Source organism: Oncorhynchus mykiss, chromosome 17 (assembly GCF_013265735.2).
Source record: "Oncorhynchus mykiss isolate Arlee chromosome 17, USDA_OmykA_1.1, whole genome shotgun sequence".
Taxonomy (NCBI): Eukaryota; Metazoa; Chordata; class Actinopteri; order Salmoniformes; family Salmonidae; genus Oncorhynchus; species Oncorhynchus mykiss.
Window position 1 is genome coordinate 32562076 of NC_048581.1, and position 21118 is coordinate 32583193.

At 39.6% G+C, this 21118-nt stretch overlaps 1 protein-coding gene across 2 annotated transcripts in view; it reads right to left on the bottom strand.

Annotated features, from left to right (window-relative positions):
• Positions 1 to 99: 99 nt before the first annotated feature.
• c3-3 (complement component C3-3) overlaps positions 100 to 21118 on the bottom strand; it is a 56289-nt gene continuing 35270 nt past the window's right edge. Inside the window, exons 26-41 of one of the 2 annotated variants that reach the window (XM_021568201.2) lie at positions 17142 to 17301; positions 15563 to 15664; positions 15251 to 15401; positions 14887 to 15050; positions 13615 to 13773; positions 13251 to 13310; positions 13013 to 13103; positions 12742 to 12790; positions 12473 to 12560; positions 8779 to 8868; positions 8551 to 8656; positions 8133 to 8222; positions 7687 to 7770; positions 6005 to 6088; positions 4753 to 4888; positions 100 to 420 (exon numbers count right to left, since the gene is read on the bottom strand). In XM_021568201.2, coding sequence (XP_021423876.2) covers positions 276 to 420; positions 4753 to 4888; positions 6005 to 6088; positions 7687 to 7770; positions 8133 to 8222; positions 8551 to 8656; positions 8779 to 8868; positions 12473 to 12560; positions 12742 to 12790; positions 13013 to 13103; positions 13251 to 13310; positions 13615 to 13773; positions 14887 to 15050; positions 15251 to 15401; positions 15563 to 15664; positions 17142 to 17301 — 1759 coding nt within the window. In that variant the 3' untranslated portion in view covers positions 100 to 275. Of the gene's footprint in view, positions 421 to 4752; positions 4889 to 6004; positions 6089 to 7686; positions 7771 to 8132; positions 8223 to 8550; positions 8657 to 8778; positions 8869 to 12472; positions 12561 to 12741; positions 12791 to 13012; positions 13104 to 13250; positions 13311 to 13614; positions 13774 to 14886; positions 15051 to 15250; positions 15402 to 15562; positions 15665 to 17141; positions 17302 to 21118 lie in introns of those variants that run through there. The other variant, XR_005036956.1, reaches the window with a different exon arrangement.

Sequence of the window (21118 nt, forward strand, 5' to 3'; positions counted from 1 at the left end):
GTAAGTCAATTGCTTTACCTACTGAGCCACACAGGACTGCATGGGACATGGATGACCCTGGTTTAACCCCCTGACTGAGACTGGTGTCAAATCAGAAAATTGGAATAACATCTTTATTCATGTTTTTTTTTCTTCGCAATTATCTTCCAGTACAACAAACAAAGCATTTTAATTGACAAGTACAGCGCTAATTTTGGCTACAGTTGGTGCAGACATTCTTTTGCAAGGAAAAAATGTAACTGTGACAAATGAAAACAGAATAACACATGTTCACTCTAGTTTACACATCCTTCGTTTTCCATTACGTGAACAAAGTCATTGATTTCCAAACATCTTTCCCTGGTCGGACCCTGGATATTGCACTCATCACTTGTGGGCCAGGATTCGATCCATGTCCGCTCACCCAATACGTACTCGAATCTAGACACAAAGACATAGCTCTTAGCAGGGTTTGCGGTCTAGTAGCGGGACAGAAATGTAGTTACAGTTAATGAAATAGCTCATTTATAGCTTTGACAACTTGATGTTAGATGAAAGTAGTCTATGGGTCAGGAGAAACTGTAATCCATGGTTCAGTTTTCTTTAAACAGCCGCTACAAACTTTAGCCACTGCTCGCATAAAAAATAATTGAAATTGATGAGAGCATCAACTCCATATTCGGCTTGATGTTACTTAAAGGTGATTTGGTCATTCAAAAAATAACATGCTCACATCCCCCACATCACTTCCATTGATTGTTAGCTAGCGGTGGCTAAAGTTAGTTGAAGTTTGTAATGGCTGTTTAACGAAAACAGAACCATGGATTACAGTTTTTCCTGGCCCATAGACTGCTTTACGGGTGAGGAACCATCTAACAGCAAGTAGTAAAATACTGAACTACTCCTTGAAAGTGGATGCTGCATGCCATTGTTTGTTTCATCTGATCTACACTTGAAGGGTTAATCAGGAATCTGATTCCAAAGTCAGATTTAACATCAGGGTGTAACTTTCAAGCTCAATTTCAGGCTTGCCCAACCCCTTAAAAGAATGCATTCAAATGAGAAGTTGTGGATGGGGGAATGGCTCACACTTACCAGTACACTGGCACACTGATAATAAAATTATGTGCATCACAAGGAAATACGGCTCTGAACAGTTAGCTCACAGTGAAATGTGGACTCACATTTATTGCGGGATTATGTTGGGAAGAAAAGTGCAATTAACACCTTGAAAATGAAGACTAGGGGTTCAATTCAATCCCGCATTGCAGTATTTACACAGTAGCTCTTTATAAAAACCTTCAACTACTACCAGGGCGACCCCTCTCATAGGTATATTTTCATAATTAGAAGTGTGTGGGCACAGGATGAATATTGTAAATACATTATTTTTTACTATTTTTCTACATTGTAGAATAATAGTGCAGACATCAACTATGAAATAACACCTACGAAATCATGTAGTAACCAAAAAATGTTAAACAAATCCAAATATATTTTATATTTGAGATTCTTCCTTGTAGCCACCCTTTGGCTTAACGATAGCTTTGCACACTCTTGTTATTCTCTCAACCAGCTTCATGAGGTAGTCACCTGGAATGCATTTCAATTAACAGGTGTGTCTTCTTAAAAGTACATTTATGGAATTTCTTTCCTTCTTAAGCCAGTCAGTTGTGTTGTGACAAGGTAGGGGTGGTATACAGAATATAGCCCTATTTGGTAAAAGACCAAGGCCATTTTATGGCAAGAACAGCTCAAATAAGCAAAGAGAAATGACAGTCCATCATTACTTTAAGACATGAAGGTCAGCCAACCCTGAACATTTCAAGAACTTGTAAAGTTTCTTCAAGTGCTGTCCCAAAACCCATCAAGTACTATGATGAAACTGGCTCTCATGAGGACCGCCACAGCAATGGAAGACACAGAGTTACCTCTGCTGCAGAGGACAAGTTCATTAGACTTACCAGCCTCAGAAATTGCAGCCCAAATAAAACAGACATATCTCAACATCAACTGTTCAGACGAGATTGTGTGAATCAGGCCTTCATGGTCGAATTGCTGCAAAGAAACCACTACTAAAGGACACCAATAAGAAGAAGAGACTTGCTTGGGTCAAGAAACACAAGCAATGGACATTAGACTGGTGGAAATGTATCCTTTGGTCTGGAGTCCAAGTTTGAGATTTTTGGTTCCAACTTCATGTCTGTGAGACGCGGAGTGGGTGAACGGATGATCTCCGCATGTGCATTTCCTACCGTAAAGGATGGAGGAGGAAGTGTTATGGTGTGGGAGTGCTTTGCTGGTGACACTGTCACCATGGCCACCACAGCATTCTGCTGCGATACGCCATCCCATCTGGTTTGGACTTAGTGGGACTATGATTTGTTTTTCAACAGGACAATGACCCAACACACATCCAGGCTGTGTAAGGGCTATTTTACCAAGAAGGGGATTGATGGAGTTCTGCATCGGATGACCTGGCCTCCACATTCCCCCGACTTCAACCGCAGAGTGAAGGAAAAGCAGCCAACAAGTGCTCAGCATATGTGGGAACTCCTTCAAGACTGTTGGAAAAGCATTCCAGGTGAACAACGCGGTGTGGGGGCTGCTGAGTGGCGTAGCAGTATAAGGCACTCATCTCAGTGAATCAAGCCACGTACAAGGTTGAATTAAGCCACGTACAAGGTTGTCCTGGAAGAAAACTTGCTTCCTTCTGCTCTGACAATGTTCCCCAACTCTGAGGATTGGTTTTTCCAGCAGGACAATGCTCTGTACCACACAGCCAGGTCAATCAAAGTGTGGATGTAGGACCACCAGATCAAGACCCTGTCATGGCCAACCCAATATCATGACCTGAACCCCATTGAAAACCTCTGGATTGTGATCAAGAGGAAGATGGATGGTCACAACCATCAAACAAAGCCAAGCTGCTTGAATTTTTGTGCCAGGAGTGGCATAAATGCACCCATCATCAATGTGAAAGACTGGTGGAGAGAAATGTCAGTAGTTTATAGAATAAAACTAAAATGTTCATTTTACCCAAACACATACCTATAAATAGTAAAACCAGAGAAACTGATAATTTACAGTGGTCTCTTTTATTTTTTTCCAGAGCTGTATATGGAGATCTGCCTTATGTGGAATTAGAACCAATAACGTATATAAACCCTGGATTTCTAATGCTATGTATTGGCCATTGAGAGGCTTTGAAGCCACCGGTCGGCCATATTGGCACTCCCAAGTAGGAGCAGTCCACCATAGGAATGAATGGAATTCTATAGTATTTCAATGAAATGTTTCAAGGACGAAATTACATGTATTTAAGTATTTTTGTTGTAACATTAGTACTCCAAAACATACTTGAAGGAAAATGTTATATCTTTTTTCATTTTTAAGTTTAGCTCACATAATATCATTTAAAAGTATGCATTAAGGTGTCTGTAATATAATACTGTACATGTGTCAAAAAGGAATGTAGACAGTAACGCATGTATTTCTATAGCTTCCTAAATATTTTTTACAAATGAGGAGTAGTACCAAGATGGCTGCGCGGTGGCTTCAATACAGTGCCTCTCTTATAGGCTACCTGCCAGGGTGGCAGATTAGAGGTTAGAGGTTAGGTTAGAGAGTTGGGCCAATACCTGAAAGGTAGATCAAATCTCCAAGCTGACAAGGTAAAAATCTGTCATTCTGCCCCTGAACAAGGCAGTTAACCCCACTGTTCCTAGACCGTTATTGTAAATAATAATTTGTTCATAACTGACTTGCCTAGTTAAATAAAAGGTTAAATTAAAAAAGTTATACATATTGATTAGAGCTCACAACCATTCAACTACAGTATGAGCCAACTGTTTTAGCAGACTGCACCACCATTCAGTCATTGGTTGGGGAAAAAATACAAGTTGACATGACCACCATTGGCATCTATTTCTTCTTAGGATGTAGCTACAAATATAAATGTATAATCCTCATAGCTTACATGTTTTTTTTTGTAAAATACATAGATGTGTATGAAACGGTAAGCAAAAACTTTGAATTGTTGTTCAAATGGGGAAATGTGCCTTACTGCCTTTTGAATTTTGTGTAACTTCAGTAGTCTAGTCAAGGATGAATCGGGCAAAATATATTGGCACACTCCAATTACCAAGACCATTACCAAATAAGGCAGGCTTTCACCTGCTTTTATAGAAAGACTTGAGGTGGTACCACCCAGCACATCTAGAAGGGAGGGTATTTCATACGGAACCCCTCCCTTGAGATGGTACCACCCAGCACATCTAGAAGGGAGGGTATTTCATACGGAACCCCTCCCTTGAGATGGTACCACCCAGCACATCTAGAAGGGAGGGTATTTCATACGGAACCCCTCCCTTGAGATGGTACCACCCAGCACATCTAGAAGGGAGGGTATTTCATAAGGAACCCCTCCCTTGAGATGGTACCACCCAGCACATCTAGAAGGGAGGGTATTTCATATGGAACCCCTCCCTTGAGATGGTGTGGAGTCACTTTACATTACGATTCCAATGGTACTCCTAGGGGCGAAAAGAGCTAGATTTACTACTAAAATACCTAAATATATCACTTTCGCAACGAACAGTCCAAATGAAGACCAGAATAGACGTGTTTCACTATAACTGAGCCTAAAACATCCGGTTTTCGTATAAATAAAAAATGAATCATGAAAGTTGCTCTTTGCAAAAATATGAGTCGTAGGCAAGATTTCTCTTCAAAACTCTTTTGAAACTAGCGTAATGATGAGACATTTCTTACCTGTCACCACTCTGGATAAGAGCTGCAGTGTCTCCCATGAGCAGGTAGCTCTGGCCTTCTTCCAGATCCAGTGCCTTTCTACAGGAGGGGTGGGCCAGGAACAAGCGCTTTTCCCCGTTCAACAGAAGGTCAGTGCCTAAAGAGAAATTGAACATTAACGTTGATCTAATTTCTAAAGAACTTGGTGTTAAACTTTCTGAAAAAAGAGCGGCTTGCAAAACAAAAACATTTTGCATTTGTGTGTAAAGCCCATATTGTGTTTCTAGGGAATATTTGGGTGACTCCACGAATACATTGCCTTTTATGTACTTAAGACATTGTGTGTAAATGTTGATAACACTTGATTTACCATTTGGATCACAAATATCTATGCTTTAACCAAACCATGGTAATAATTCCAATAGGAGTGTGTTTTTATTCAAGTAAGGGATTTGTTTTCTCTGAAAATCCCCATTTTTGGCATGTCCCACATCATGTCAACTTCTTAGGAAAATGTAATCCCACATAACCCCAAGATTTTCACAAGTTTTCACCATCATTGTGAAGCCCTATTTACTTTGTTGCTTTGGGAAAGTCATTTCTGAAGATGTTTACTTATTTCATGTGATTAGGGATTCATTAACATATGTCCCTCAGTTTTAAGGTCAACCTGAAGTCTCGTTTTAATCTGGTAAAATTAAGATTTTTTTTCCAATTGAACATTTAATAGTCAAATCAAAGTGTAAAAGCATTTTCCATTTTCTGGCCATTTTCTGGTGTTTAATGGTGGAAAACTGAGCACATTGAACATAAGTCAACCCTGTTACCAATCGATAGGTAGGCTAGAAATATTTGAACAAGCTTTCATTCAATTGCCCCTCCCTGTTGCACACTACAAGCTTCCATTTCCCCTGTCAGAAGGGAAGTTATGGTTGATTCAAGATTAAATTGTCAACACTGTTACGATCAACCCTGTCACTTTTATAGTAATTCCTCTTAATTAAACCTCTTCATGGGGAAACATGTATTTTTATGAAGTTGAACAGAATGTGAAAATTAGGTGAAAAATTCAAAATATTTTTGACGAATTACACTACCCAATAGGCACTCTATTTGTGGAATGACACATTTGTGTTAAAGTGAGAGGAGCATTTGAAAATGTTAACAACATATCAACTGTCACTGTTGATACACATAGTCATCCTCAAAATAATCCAGCAGTGAATGATTATCGTTTGGAAACTCCGGACTAAACATTAAGGACTTATCCTACCTTCTTTGATAATCCTTTTTATTTCCATTAGGTATGTATCGGTGTAGGACTCCAGTGTTGCGTTAACCAAGGAGGCTTTGAAAACTGTGAAAAAAAGACAGTCATATGAATAAGGTAACATAAACTCAGAAAAAAAAGAAACGTCTTCACTGTCAACTGCGTTTCTTTTCAGCAAACTTAACATGTGTAAATATTTTTATGAACATAACAAGATTCAACAACTGAGACATAAACTGAACAAGTTCCACAGACATGTGACTAACATAAATATAATAATGTGTCCCTGAACAAAGGGGGGGTCAAAATCAAAAGTACCAGTCAGTATCTGGTGTGGCCACCAGCTGCATTAAGTACTGCAGTGCATCTCCTCCTCATGGACTGCACCAGATTTGCCAGTTCTTGCTTTGAGATGTTACCCTACTCTTCCCCCAAGGCACCTGCAAGTTGCTGGACATTTCTGGGGGGAATGGCCCTAGCCCTCACCCTCTAATCCAACAGGTCCCAGACATGCTCAATGGGATTGAGAGCCTGGCTCTTCGCTGGCCATAGCAGAACACTGACATTCCTATCTTGCAGGAAATCATGCACAGAACGAGTAGGATGGCTGGTGGCATTGTCATGCTGGAGGCTCATGTCAGGATGAGCCTGCAGGAAGGGTACCACATTAGGGAGGAGGATGTCTTCCCTGTAACGCACAGCGTTGAGATTGCCTGCAATGACAACAAGCTCATTCCGATGATGCTGTGACACACCACCCCAGACCATGACGGACCCTCAACCTCGATAAACGCAAATCCGACCATCACCAGTGGTGAGACAAAACCACGACTCATCAGTGAAGAGCACTTTTTGTCGCTGGTCCAGCGACAATGGATTTGTGCCCATAGGTGAAGTTGTTGCCAGTGATGTCTGCCTTACAACAGGCCTACAAGCCCTCAGTCCAGCCTCTATCTGCCTATTGCGTACAGTCTGAGCACTGATGGAGGGATTGTGCATTCCTGGTGTAACTTGGGCAGTTGTTGTCGCCATCCTGTACTTGTCCTGCAGGTGTGACGTTCGGATGTACCGATTCTGTGCAGGTGTTGCTACATGTGGTCTGCCACTGCGAGGACGATCAGCTGTCCGACCTGTCTCCCTGTAGTACTGTCTTAGGCGTCTCACAGTACAGACATTGCAATTTATTGCCCTGGCCACATCTGCAGTCCTCATGCCTCCTTGTAGCATGCCTAAGGCACGTTCACACAGATGAGCAGAGACCCTGGGCATCTTTCTTTTGGTGTTTTTCAGAGTCAGTAGAAAGGCCTCTTTAGTGTCGTAGGTTTTCATAACTGTGACCTTAATTGCCTACCGTCTGTAAGCTGTTAGTGTCTTAATGACTGTTCCCAAAGGTGCATGTTCATTAATTGTTTATGGTCCATTGAACAAGCATGAGAAACAGTGTTTAAAGCCTTTACAATGAAGATCTGTGAAGTTATTTGGATTTTTACGAATTATCTTTGAAAAATAGGGTCCAGAAAAAGGGCTGTTTCTTTTTTTGCTGAGTTTATAATTTTGTTCACTTTAATTATACCTGAGTTTGTGTCCAGTAGGGAGAAAATACAAATATTCCATTGCAAAGCACTTTGCATCATTGTGCCATACTACTGAACACAATTGTCTGTCTCAAAAGACTAGAGACTTACCATAATCCATTCCAGCTTCGCAGGCTTTGTCCAACAATTTCACTTTACTCATGTCTCCATGTTTCTTCTGGAAGCTACAGCTCTCTATGAAAGAAAGGTCATGTGTGAGAATGAACATGTCAAAGTAACCAGCCAATCTATATAGTGAGGACAGTATTACTTTGGCATTCAGTATATTAACATTAAGCTGAAATTCGGAACCTGTTTTGTGCAAACATTCCACTCCTTGTACTCTGGAGTGGAATGATGGCAGAAACAGACTGTTACCCAGGCTACATTAACATATTATTGTACAGGCAAAATGATCATTCCATGTGAAAATGGAACATGATATTTTGGATTTTCCTCAACATTGAATGGATGATGGTAAAATAATCAGAGTAGGGTAAGCTGATCCTTGACTGCAACTACTTTTTGGCAGCTATTTGGCCACCGAGGCATGGTACCTTCAGCACAACGGCACACATCTTCCTGACAAAGCCTGTTCAGGGTTCCGTCCTTCTTATTTGGGTGGTAGAACTTCACACAGCGGTTCTCTAAAATGACAAAAGTCCCTATTCAAGACAATTTCCTTCTGTGCGTTGGCATTTCTAGTGAATGCATTGTAGTCTATGAGGCACATGTGAGTGTCTGTGCTTACATCAGACCTGGGTTCTAATAGTATATGTTTTCTTTCAAATACTTTGAGTGTTTGATTGAGCCTGCCTGGAATGCCAAATGGGCAGGGTTTATACTTTTGGGACTATTCCATTTGTTCCATTCCACCAGACAAGCTGAATCAAGCACAGGTTAAGTATTTTAAAGAAATGTGAATTATTATTTAAACCAGGTCTGGTTCATATCCCCTCTAAAAATAATGCATACCTTGAGCATAGTATTCATAAACGGTGACCCCAACAGGTTGAAGCAGACCTACATCTTGTACCTTGTGTATTCTGAACGCCACCTTGTCTGCTAGTTTATTAGAAACCTTGAAGGATACCGGAGATATAGTGAACGTTGAATAATACAATTAAGTTACGCCATTGTATACATGTCACTGAGAAGAAGAAAGCCATTTCAATACCAGCGTGGCATGTCACAAACAGATACCTGGTCAAGATAGATGATGAGGGAGCCCCTCTCAGACAACTTTTTGTCCATTTCAAACCTCTGAATGTACCTTTCCGTCCCGGTTGACAACTGCAAGCAGAAACACAAGAGTGAACTTTGAACCATTAATGTTTATGGTATTATCCACAAAACACAACAAACATTGCAAAATGAAGAAAAACTGTGTACTTAGGCAATGCTGTGTGTTCATGCAGCCTGAAGGTTTAAGAGTATTGCCATAACTACATCAGAGCGGCATTTAAGCAGTTGTAATGGGTTGAAAAATTAGACACTAGAAAAAGAGACATTCTTTTGATATTTTTTAAACCAAAAGTTAAGCTGTCTAATTAATGTTGCATTTATCTCCTACAAGCTGTATCTGTAGTTCTACTATCAATACAATAGATGGCGCTGTTACTCTGTGGCGGTAGTAGTGATGGAAGAAGTTCTGGCTGAGATTCTTCAGAATAAAGAATGCACCAGAACTGCGAACACAGTAACTTTTGTGTCCAGTTATTGACTACTACAGGTATGTAAAATTATGTATGTAAAAATAACATGTTTATAATATCCTCAGTATCAATTCCGCCAAAGGTGTAATCACGTGTGAGGCCCAGTGCAGTCACAATTCTTTTTTGCCTGTGTTTTTGTATTCTATTGCGCAACAGCTGATGAAACTAACATTGTAAACGTGTGAAATAAATTGATCTGTGTTATTCATGATTGTTGCTGGTTGAAACAGGACCTTGTAATCAGGTTTTGCAAGACCTCTCAGCCAACAATAACAGCTAGTTTTCAGGATACATATCCCTTCTTTTCGGCCCCTCACTCAGACCACTCTCAGACAGTCCTAGCAAAATTATTTATCTGTAATTTTTTGTTGTTGCTAAAATGCAAACACTTTTTTCTTATTTTTTCCTATTTTAATGGAAAACTAAAAGAGTAAGGTACTTAACTGCTAAAAAGTGCAGTATGGTTGCAGAACAGTATAGACACAATTTAATGGTTTACATAATCTGGTGACACTGAATGTAATGTTTAACAGTTTTATGCATTTTGTCCATATTCCGCCACACTCAGTTGGTTCTATCTGTATCAGAGGATGCTGGTGGGAGGAGCTATAGGAGGACGGGTTCATTGTAATGGCTGGAATGGAATAATTGGAACGGAGACAAACATGTGGTTTCCATATGTTTGATGTGTTTGACTCTGTTCCATTGATTCCATTCCAGCCATTACAATGAGCCCATCCTAGTATAGCTCCTCCCACCAGCCTCCTCTCATCTGTATGTATAGCTAGCTACATGTTTATATTGTGTGAAATGGAAATATGTAGGACCATACTTGAGAACATTCAGAAAAGTTTCAATTCAAGGTTAAGTTTAAGCATCAGCCAATTAAAATAGTTGACTTAGTGTCACATGATAGAACGCTACATTGTAGCTGGTCCCATCAGATAACCTGGCATACGTTAGCCCTATGCTAACCTCACCAGGTGAGCTAATCGTCCAAAAAGTTGGTGCTCGTTTTAGTAACTGATTAGATTTTGCCGTTTGACTGCTGTTAAGGAAAAGTGTTCTATCACGTCCAACTACATCGCCAATTTGAATGGCCTAATATGGAATTTTAACCGGATATAATCATGTTCACATAGTGAGGTTAGCATAGGGCTAAATTTGGCAGGTTATGTAATGGAAACCGCTTAAATGTAGCCTTTGATCAAGTGCAACTACGTTAATTAGGGATAGGCGTTCCATCAACGGGACAATTGTAAATCATGTAGCGCTGTGTGTCATGATCTCAGATTTGAGAGAAACAACAAATATCGGAACATATTCAGTCTTATATCGACTGAAAGCTTAAATTCTTGTTAATATAACTGCACTGTCCAATTTACAGTAGCTATTACTGCGAAAAAATGCCATGCTATTGTTTGAGGAGAGCTCAAAACAAACACTTTTTTCACCACGACAGGTTTGATAAAATCCCCTCTGACGGTGAAATGTCTACTTACATTCTGAAATCTTGCTCTGATTTATCATCCCAAGGGTCCCAGAGATAACATGAAGTTTCGTCAGATAAAAGCCTTTTTCACATCCTAAAAAGGTCCATATAGCATGCACAATCGATTTTGTATTTACACTCATTCAATTTGCAAAGAAAGGAATCTGTGAAAATCTAACCCTAAATGTTGTTTCAGCCAGTCAAATGATGTTCGTATTTATTCCTTAGAGATCCTAGAACGTAACCAGACTTCATTATATCATTAGGAGTGTAGTATATCCTCTAGGACACCAAATTTGGTCAGAGAGCGACACCTTCATGGCGTGTCAATGACACGGGCGTTCTTCACTTGATTGACTGTAACTTTGTCAAAAGCACTAATCGGGGTCAAGCAAAGCTATCTAGATAGCCAATGAGCTGGGAACCCCCGTATCTGTTGCACAATTTTGCTGCTAACCTTGTGCGACAGCAAACCTTTTCCTTTTGGACAAAAATTGCAAGAATATGGAGAGATATGAAGTTACGAAAACTGGGTGTTTTGCAAATGTTGAACTTACAATATGACTACTAATACTGGAAAAGCTAAATCAAAGTCCAAGTATACAGATTTGACAATATACTTGCAGAAAAATGTAAATGTGTCCTCCACGATTTGCCCAAATGTACCTGGGTGACTTCACTCTAAATGTCATGTAGCTTGCTCATACTTCCAGTATCAGTCTGAAACTTTGCACATACACTGTTGCCCTCTTGTGGACACCATCGGAATTACAACCGGAGTGATGTCTAGATTTGGGACCTCTGTTGCATTTCAAAGATGGTGGTAGAAAAAAAACCCACAAAAAAAATGTTTTTTTTTTCTTTGTATTTTCTTCTACCAGATCTATTGTGTTATTTTCTCCTACATTCAATTCACATTTCCACAAACGTCAGTGTTTCCTTTCAAATGGTATGAGGAATAGCATATCCTTGCTTCATGGCCTGAGCTACAGGCAGTTAGATTTGTGGATGTCATTTTAGGCAAAAATGTTAAAAGAGGGGGCTATCCCTAAGAATTAACAATTTAATTGGCTGATGCTTAATTTTAAACTAAAACTTAAAAAAAAAAATGTTTGCAAGTATAGACCTAATTAATTTTACAGGGAAATATCACAATTAGGCCAATGAAAGACTATTAAGGATAAGAGTACATACAGATCTGCTATCAGATCTGCTATCCATGTTTCTCACAGCAGGAAGATAGTGCTGCAGCAACAAGACATGTGAATGATCATGTGGATTATAACTACTGAACATTTTTTGTGGGGTTTGATACATTTTTCTTTAGGGCAAATCAAGTCAGACATGTGGAAACTTTAGAAGCCTTTTTAAACCTCAAAAACAGTACAATTTGCATTTCTCTGCAACAATGGAGTGATCAAATGAAGATGGCATATCTGCAAGCCGTTTTCCTATGTATGTGAAACAGAAATTGTCCAGCCAAAAGGAGCACTGTGATCCCTCTCTGACATCCAATGAATCCAGAATACCTGGAGTCGAAGCTATCTGCAAGAAGCACAGTCGATGCTAATGACCCAGTACCTGACAATACGTTTTCTGGATCCATGCCCGGGCAACAGTACTTCAAGGTCTCAGAAAGGCAGTAGCGACGCACCATAAGCCATCTGCTACATCAACATTGATAACTCACCTGTTTCAGATCCTGGACTTCAACTACAAAGCCAGTCAGCAAGCTGATGTCTAAAATGGTCATGGTGGCATTTCTGTCAGATTTAAACCTTGGGAGAGAATAGGAGTGTCCTTAAGAAAGACTTGATTTTATCTGATTTCATTTTTGCATGTACTGTGGTTCCTTTTCCTCACTGGGTAAGAATACAATCTAACAATAATATTGGCCTAAGACAAAGTATGATGGTGATTATAGTATTGCCCGAGTAATCCGGTTTTTCTTTTACTTACAACATGTCAATGTGGAGCATATATGTCTCTTGCGCTCCGTTGAGTGCAACTTTAAAGACAAGAGATGTCATTTTGAAGGTAGATTTAGCATTACGACATCATCGTACACAGTGGGGCCACTTCGGTCATGCAGATATCAACAACCACCAAACTAGTAGCTCTAGTAGCTCTTTTCCACATTTCAATGAATTAAAACAAAACAAACGAAACGTCAGTTATCACTGTTGAGTGGGAACAAGTTAAAATACAATAGCCACGACAAGTAGCCTACCTTTAGCCTGCTTTATTAGGTCCACATCAAGCACAAAGTTTTTGCAGTCTTGGTTCTTCTCTATGGGCGTGGCATAGTATATGGTTGTAACCTTGACATGGATAGGCAAGGAGAGGGTTGGTGTTACTTGGTTATCCCCCGGGTACTAATTTTATCTTTATGTTATCAATCAAATGTCTTCACACACTAATTAGGCTAATTTAAATCCAGTGCAATTTAACCCCCCCTTCCTTCTTACCAATAATTCCCCAAGACCAGTTCCTTTGGCAGTTACTGTGAAGTTATCATGCTGCTGGACCTATACAGAATACAAACTTTCATTTAAGACCTGCCTAACAGACAAAATAGACTTCCTCCGTCTCTCACTAATATCAACTATTCTCTTAATTCACTTTCTCTAACATACATTTCTCCTTCCCCCTCTGTGATGCAGGTTGCCTTGTTCCTTTCCTCAGGGAACCATGTTCACACCACAACATTCTGACTGAGAAATGTGATTCGAGTGACTCAAAAGTTTGTCTCGACTGTGTTCTAGGCTCATGGACAATAGGTTTGCACTTCTCACATGTTACAAAGAGACTTATGTGTGCATACGTCCTTACCTTGTCGGTGCGTGTGAGTAAGGCGGTACTCTTGCTGAATGACCACTTGACGACTTCAGTTCTCCCTGAGATATCAATGTCCACATTCAGATCAATGTCTTTTACTTTTCCTGCTTTCGCCATGTACTCTGCCACAGCCTGGAACACCATGATAGTGGACTGTTTTGGAAGAAACGGAAGGAGGGGGTTGAATGTGTACCAAGCCTGTATACAGTTGGGTCCGGAATTAATGACACCCTTGATAAAGACTAGCAATAATGATGTATAAAATAAATAATTCAAATAATGAGCTATATTGTATCCTGCAAAAAAATCCCTGTCATGTAAAATCGATAGATTAAGGCCTAAATTAATTTATTTCAATTGACTGATTTCCTTCTGTGAACTGTAACTCAGTAAAATCCTTTAAATTGTTGCATGTTGCGTTTATATTTTTCGTGGAGTCTAATAGAATTGCTCAGAGAAAGATATATATATATTTTTTTACAAGTAGTACTTTATTTTCTGAAAAGGTAGGGGTCAAAATGATTGACACCCCTAAAGATTCATATAAATAAAGTTTAGTATTTGGTCCCATATTCCTAGTACACTACAACCTTGTTGGAACCATGTTCAGTTAGTTTTGGTTGTGTTTCAGATTCTTTTGTGCCTAATTGAAATGAATGGTAAATTGTATTGTGTTATTTTGGAGTCACTTTTATTGTAAATAATAATAGAATATGTTTCTAAACACTTCTACATTAACGGGGATGCTACCATGACTACGGATAATCCTGGATGAATCATGAATGACGATGAGTGAGAAAGTTACAAAGGGCCGAAGATCATACCCTCAAGACATGCTAACCTCCCGTTTGGACCCTTACCTTTTTGAGAAAAAAACGTATACTTAAACAAAATCTCTTTCTCTGAGCAATTGTATTAGTATAACATAACGTAATTTCCAAAACATTTTGAGAATACAATATTACTCAGTATTTGAATTATTTATTTTACAGTCATTATTGCTCAGCTTTATCAAAGGTGTCCATCATTTTAGACCTCACTGTATGTGGCTCTTGAGTGTTGTTTGTTGTATCCTAAATGCAGATTTCTATAACATGATGCATCCCCACAAGGCATATTTCCTTATATTGAATTATAATGTTGCATGACCCCGAAGCAGCCTGTTTCAAACGATGTATGGACATTAGCCCGTCTTAGCCAAGGTTAACCAGCCTGTTTGCCCTTGTTGGATGCTTGATGGCACGTGTTACATGGGTCTGGCTGTACCTGAGTGGATGAGTCACCTCCTCTTTGAAAACCCTGGCTTTTGAGCCACCTAACGATGGGACCAGCTTCCTCGAAGGCACCAGCCTTCACCAGGGCCAAGAGGGCGTAAGCTGTGGCCTCCAGAGTGAGAAGGTGGTTCTCTGAAACAGGCCAGTGGGTCCGGTCTGTGGGGGAAACACAAACATAATTTATTATTAACAAAAACCAAACTGTACAAAAACATCTGCTACACTGGCAAAATGTAGCTTTTTAATGCAGAGAGTATTGGGCTATAAAAGTAAAAAATGGGTTAGGCTACATAATACTGTCCATAGGGTTCAATTACTCAATATTTCCTACTATAAAGGAGGATTTATACTGTCACCTGTAGATGAGTGTTTGAATAGGATAGACTGGTTGAGCTTGCCCTCGTTAGCCAGGGCGTATGAGGTTATAGCCACTGAATAAGGGTTGGTCAGGTGTTGATTCCGGAATTCTAGGTATTGCTTAGCCTTTTCAATGCTCTCTGGCAGGTTCTGGAGGTAGAGGAAGAGAGGCCATTGCTAACTTCTTTAAGTATCCTAAAAGGCATTCAAAAACTGCTCAATGCCTTTGTTATTTGAATATGCATGGCCATAGAAAACATGGGTATGAGAGAAGTAATAGGAGGACATGAGAATGTGTAAATTCCACTTACCCTGATACCATCGTCCTTTATGCAAATTGTGTGTGCTTCCTGCATGGTTATGAGCACAAATGCTGTCAAGGTGTCATCCACGTCTTTCCCCAGTACATCTCCCTGTAGATTGGCACAGACAGAAATAACCATATCTACGTTGGTATCTGGGTTTTTTGTTTAATATTTTACGTTCTCAATATTTTACAGACTCAAACTCAAGATACAACTTAGAAATACACTGAACAAAAATATAAAGGCAACATGTAAAGTGTTGGTCCCATGTTTCATGAGCTGAAAAAAAAGATCCCTGAAATGTTGCATACACACAAAAAGCTTATTTTTCTCAAATTTTGTGAGCAAATTTTACATTCTTGTTAGTGAGCATTTCTCCTTCGCCAAGATAATCCACCTGATAGGTGTGGCATATCAATAAGATGATTAAACAGCATGATCCTTACACAGGTGCACCTTGTGATGGGGACAATATAAGGCCACTAAAATGTTCCGTTTTGTCACACAACACAATGCCACAGATCTTTTTTTGAGTGAGCATGCAATTGGCATGCTGACTGCAGTTATGTCCATCGGACAATTGAATGTTAATTTCTCTACCATAAGCTGCCTCCAACTTTGCTTTAGAGAATTTATCAGCACATCCAACAAGCCTCACAACCGCAGACCATGTATATTGCGTCATATGGGCGAGCGGTTTGCTGATGTCAACATTGTGAACAGAGTGCCCCATGGTGGTTATGGTACGGGCAGGCATAAGCTATGGACAACGAACACAATTGCATTTTATCAATGGAAATTTAAATGCACAGAGATACCGTGACGAAATCCTGAGGCCCATTGTCGTGCCCTTCATCCGCCGCCATCACCTCATGTTTCAGCATGATAAAGCACGGCCCCATGGTGCAAGATTCTGTACACAATTCATGAAAGCTGAAAATGTCCCAGTTCTTCCATGGCCTGTATACCAGAAATGTCACTCATTGAGCATGTTTGGGATGCTCTGGGTCGACGTGTATGGCAGCGTGTTCCAGTTCTCGCCAATATCCAGCAACTTCACACAGCCATGGATGAGGAGTGGGACAATATTCCACAGGCCACAATCAACAGCCTGATCAACTCTATGTGAAGGAGATGTGTCACGGTGAGGAAAAGAGTGGTCACATCAGATACTGACTGGTTTTCTGATCCACACCCTTAACTTTTATTTTATATATTTTATATATCTCATATCTGCATTCCTAGTCATGTCAAATCCATAGATTAGGGCCTGATTTATTTATTTCAATTGACTGATTCCTTATATGAAACCTAACTCAGTAAAATCTTTTAAAATCTTGCATTTGTGTTTATTTAGTTCATTATTTATTTTATAATTCTTGTTACATTTACATGGATACTCTGAACATAAGAGATCATTCCTGTAAGGCAATGGTAATGAAAATATTGTCACGGGTAGGAGTGCGATGTATTAGTCTTAGAGAAAGTTTGCAAAATAATATGATTAATACAATTAAATAAATTAAATATGAAATAGTTTAATAAATGTATTTAATCAAATTTCTGCCAGCAACACAAACAGTACCATCATGGTGGGATGTAGGAGTTTGCCAGTTTCCTCGAAAATGCCATTGGGTCGCTGTCTTTTCATGACAAGCCACTTGACTGCACTGCACAGGACATCTTCCGAAATAACGATTAAAGGGTTTGCCATGGCAAATACCTTAGCAACATAAGCTGTCAACCTAGATGGAAGGATGAGATGTAGGTACAGTTAGGTATAATTTACCCTGCCATGAATGAAATGTCAACTTGTACAGTGCCTTCAGAAAGTATTCACACCCCCTGACTTTTCCCATGGGGGGGGGGGGGGGTCACTTGGGTCACTACACACAATACCCCATAATGTAAAAGTGAAATTATGTTTTACTTTTTTTATTTTTTACAAATGAATAAAAAACTGAAAGTTGAAACATCTTTAGTCAGTGAGGTCAATGTTTATCTGCTGACCTTCAAAGCATTACATGGATTCTTATTTACAATGACGGCCTATCCCGACCAAACCCAGACGACACTGGACCAATTGTGCGCCGCCCTATGGGACTGCCGATCACTGCCGGATGTGATACAGCCTGGAATCAAACCAGGGACTGTAGTGACGCCTCTTGCACTGAGATGCAGTGCCTTAGACCGCTGCGCCACTTGCTACTACCTATCTTTCCGATTTGGTCCTGCCGTACATACTTACATGTACGCTATGGTCACAAGACGCAGGCCTCCTTGACGTCTCTAGAATTTCTAAGAAAACAGTTGGAGGCAGGGCTTTCTCCTATAGAGCTCAATTTTTACGGAATGTTCTGCCTATCCATGTGAGAGACGCAGACTTCGTCTCGACTTTTAAGTCTTTACTGAAGACTCATCTCTTCAGTAGGTCTTATGACTGAATGTAGTCTGGCCCAGGGGTGTGAAGGTGAACAGCAAGGCACTGGAGTGACGAACCACTCTTGCTTTCTCTGCTTGGCCGGCTCCCCTCTATCCACTCGGATTCTCTGCCTCTGAAGTCTATGTACATAGGGCAGCAGCCTCTAAGGTGTCCTGAATACAAAGTGTTGTTTTTGGGACAAATCCAATGCAACACATACTGAATACCACTCTCCACATTTTCAAGCATAGTGGTAGCTGCATCTTGTTAAAGGTATGCTGGTAGTCCTTAAAGACTGGGGAGTTTGGTTCCCATGGTTCAGTCTGCTTTCCATCAGACACTGGGAAATCACTTTTCAGCAGGACAATAGCCTAAAACATAAGGCCAAATCTACACTGGAGTTACTTACCAAGAAGATAGTGAATGTTCCTGAGTGTCCGAGTTAAAGTTTTTACTTAAATCTGCTTGAAAATCTATGGCATGATTTGACTCAGGGGTGTGAATACTTATGTAAATTTGATATGTCAGTATTTCATTTTCAATAAATGTGTTAAAATAAAACAATTCACTATGGGGTATTATGTGTATATGGGTGAGAAACAAATGAATCCATTTTAAATCCAGGCTGAAAAAAAAAAAATTGGGAATACGTCAAGGGGTAAGAATGCTTTCTGAAGGCACCGTAAATTGCCTTAATTTGTGATTCCTTAAAGTGGATTCCTCAAAGTGTAAGCTGCTTCTGGTCTTTTCTCACCATTACGAGGTCCTATTGTCTTAAGTCAACATATACAGTGTCCTCCTGAATTATTGGCACCCTAGGTAAATATGAACCAAAAAGCCTGCGAATAATGTCTTTGTTGATTTACAATGGGCACCTTTTCATCCAAGCTACTCAATACTGCCCCTGCAGCCATAAAAAGTTAACAAGATTACCTTTAAAACGGTATAAGATACATGTATTTTTAAATTTAAAAAAAAAAATTAATTATGAGATTTCTGTTGTTTTGAATTTGGCGCCCTGCACTTTCACTGGCTGTTGTCATATCGATCCCGTTAACGGGATTGCAGCCATAAGAAGTTTTAAGGTCAATAACCTTTTGTCTCATTTCATTTATGTGTACTCTGGCCTTTCCCATGTTGATGGATAACTAAGGAAGTTTAGCCTGTGTGTCACCTCATATTCATACCCCAGTGAAACAGGAATTCATATACCACTTAAAATGTCTTTGGGACTGGGGGGCAGTATTGAGTAGCTTGGATAAAAAGGTGCCCAGAGTAAACTGCTTGCTACTCAGGCCCAAAAGCTACAATATGCATATTATTAGTAGATGTGGATAAAAAACACACTCTGAAGTTTCTAAAACTGTTTGAATGATGTCTGTGAGTATAACAGAACTCATTTGGCAGGCAAAAACCTGAGAAGAAATCCAACCAGGAAGTGGGAAATCTGAGGTTTGTAGTTGCCTATCGACTATAGAGTGTCTATGGGGTCATATTGCACATCCTAAGGCTTCCACTAGATGTCAACAGTCTTTAGAACCTTGTTTGAGGCTTCTACTGTGAAGGGGGAGAGAAAGAGAGCTGTTTGAGCCAGGTGTCTGGCAGAGTGCCATGAGCTGATCACACGCGCCCCCGTGAGAGGTAGCTGCATCCCATTGCATTTCTAAAGACAAAGGAATTCTCCGGTTGGAACATTATTGAAGATTTATGTTAAAAACATCCTAAAGATTGATTCTATACATCGTTTGACATGTTTCTACGGACGGTAATATAACTTTTTTGACATTTTGGCTGAACAAGTGATCACGCATTATGCATTTGGATTACTGGGCTAAACGACATAAATTATGGACTTTATCGAACAAAACAAACATTTATTGTAGAACTGGGATTCCTGGGAGTGCATTCCGATCAAGATCATCAAAGGTAAGTGAATATTTTTAACGCTATTTCGGACTTTTCTGACACCTCTCCTTCTTTGGAAAATGGCTGGATGTTTTTCTGTGACTAGCGCTGACCTAACATAATCGCAAGGTGTGCTTTCGCCGTAAAGCCTTTTTGAAATCTGACACAGCGGTTGCATTAAGGAGAAGTTGATCTATATTTCCATGCATAATACTTGTATCTTTTATCAATGCTTATTATGAGTATTTCTGTAATTTGACGTGGCTCTCTGCCCTTTCACCGGATGTTTGTTTGAGACTATGCATTTCTGATCATAACACACCAATTTCAAATGAGGTTTTTTGACATAAAGATTAACTTTATTGAACAAAACACACATTTATTGTGTAACATGAAGTCCTGTGAGTGCCATCTGATGAATATCATCAAAGGTTAGTGATTCATTTAATCGCTATTTCTGATTTTTGTGAGCCCTCTCCTTGGCTGGAAAATGGCGTTGGTTTTCCGTGACTAGGTGCTGACCTAACATAATCGTTTGGAGTGCTTTCGCCGTAAAGCCTATTTGAAGTCGGTCACTGTGGCTGGATTTACAAGAAGTTTATCTTTAAAACGGTGCGAAATACTTGTATGTTTGAGGAATTTCAATTATGGGATTTATGTTGTTTTTAATTTGGCGCCCGGCAATTTCACTGGCTGTTGGCGAGCGTCCCACATATCCCAGAGAAGTTTTAGGAGTTCCCAAAGACTCAGACTAACTTCATGTTCATAAGAATTTCTAGGGCTGCCAATAATGGTGACACGCATGTTTTTGAATAAAATAATAATTTCTTGATGACATTTTTTTTCCTTTGAATAATTTTAGAGGTTTAAAAATGTGAGGTTATAGACATGATATTTAGAGTATAAAATCAATCTGATGAACAAACATGACATTTTTTCACATCCTTTTTTGTTCATATTTACGTAGGGTGCCAATAATTCAGGGGGGTACTGTACTATTCAGTTAAAGAAGCAAATTATTTGTTATTTGACGTGTATCTTTTTGACACGCAAAGACCCAAATGGGTTTACATACAGTGGATGCAAGGACCGACCATTCATGAGATCAAAAACTGTAAACATTTTTACAAACATTTTAGTAAAAATGTGCTTATATTTTGGGTTCTAATGGGGTAAAACAGCTGTTAAATCCTTGAAGAATCAATGACAATGTCATTCGTTTAGTTAAAAAAATG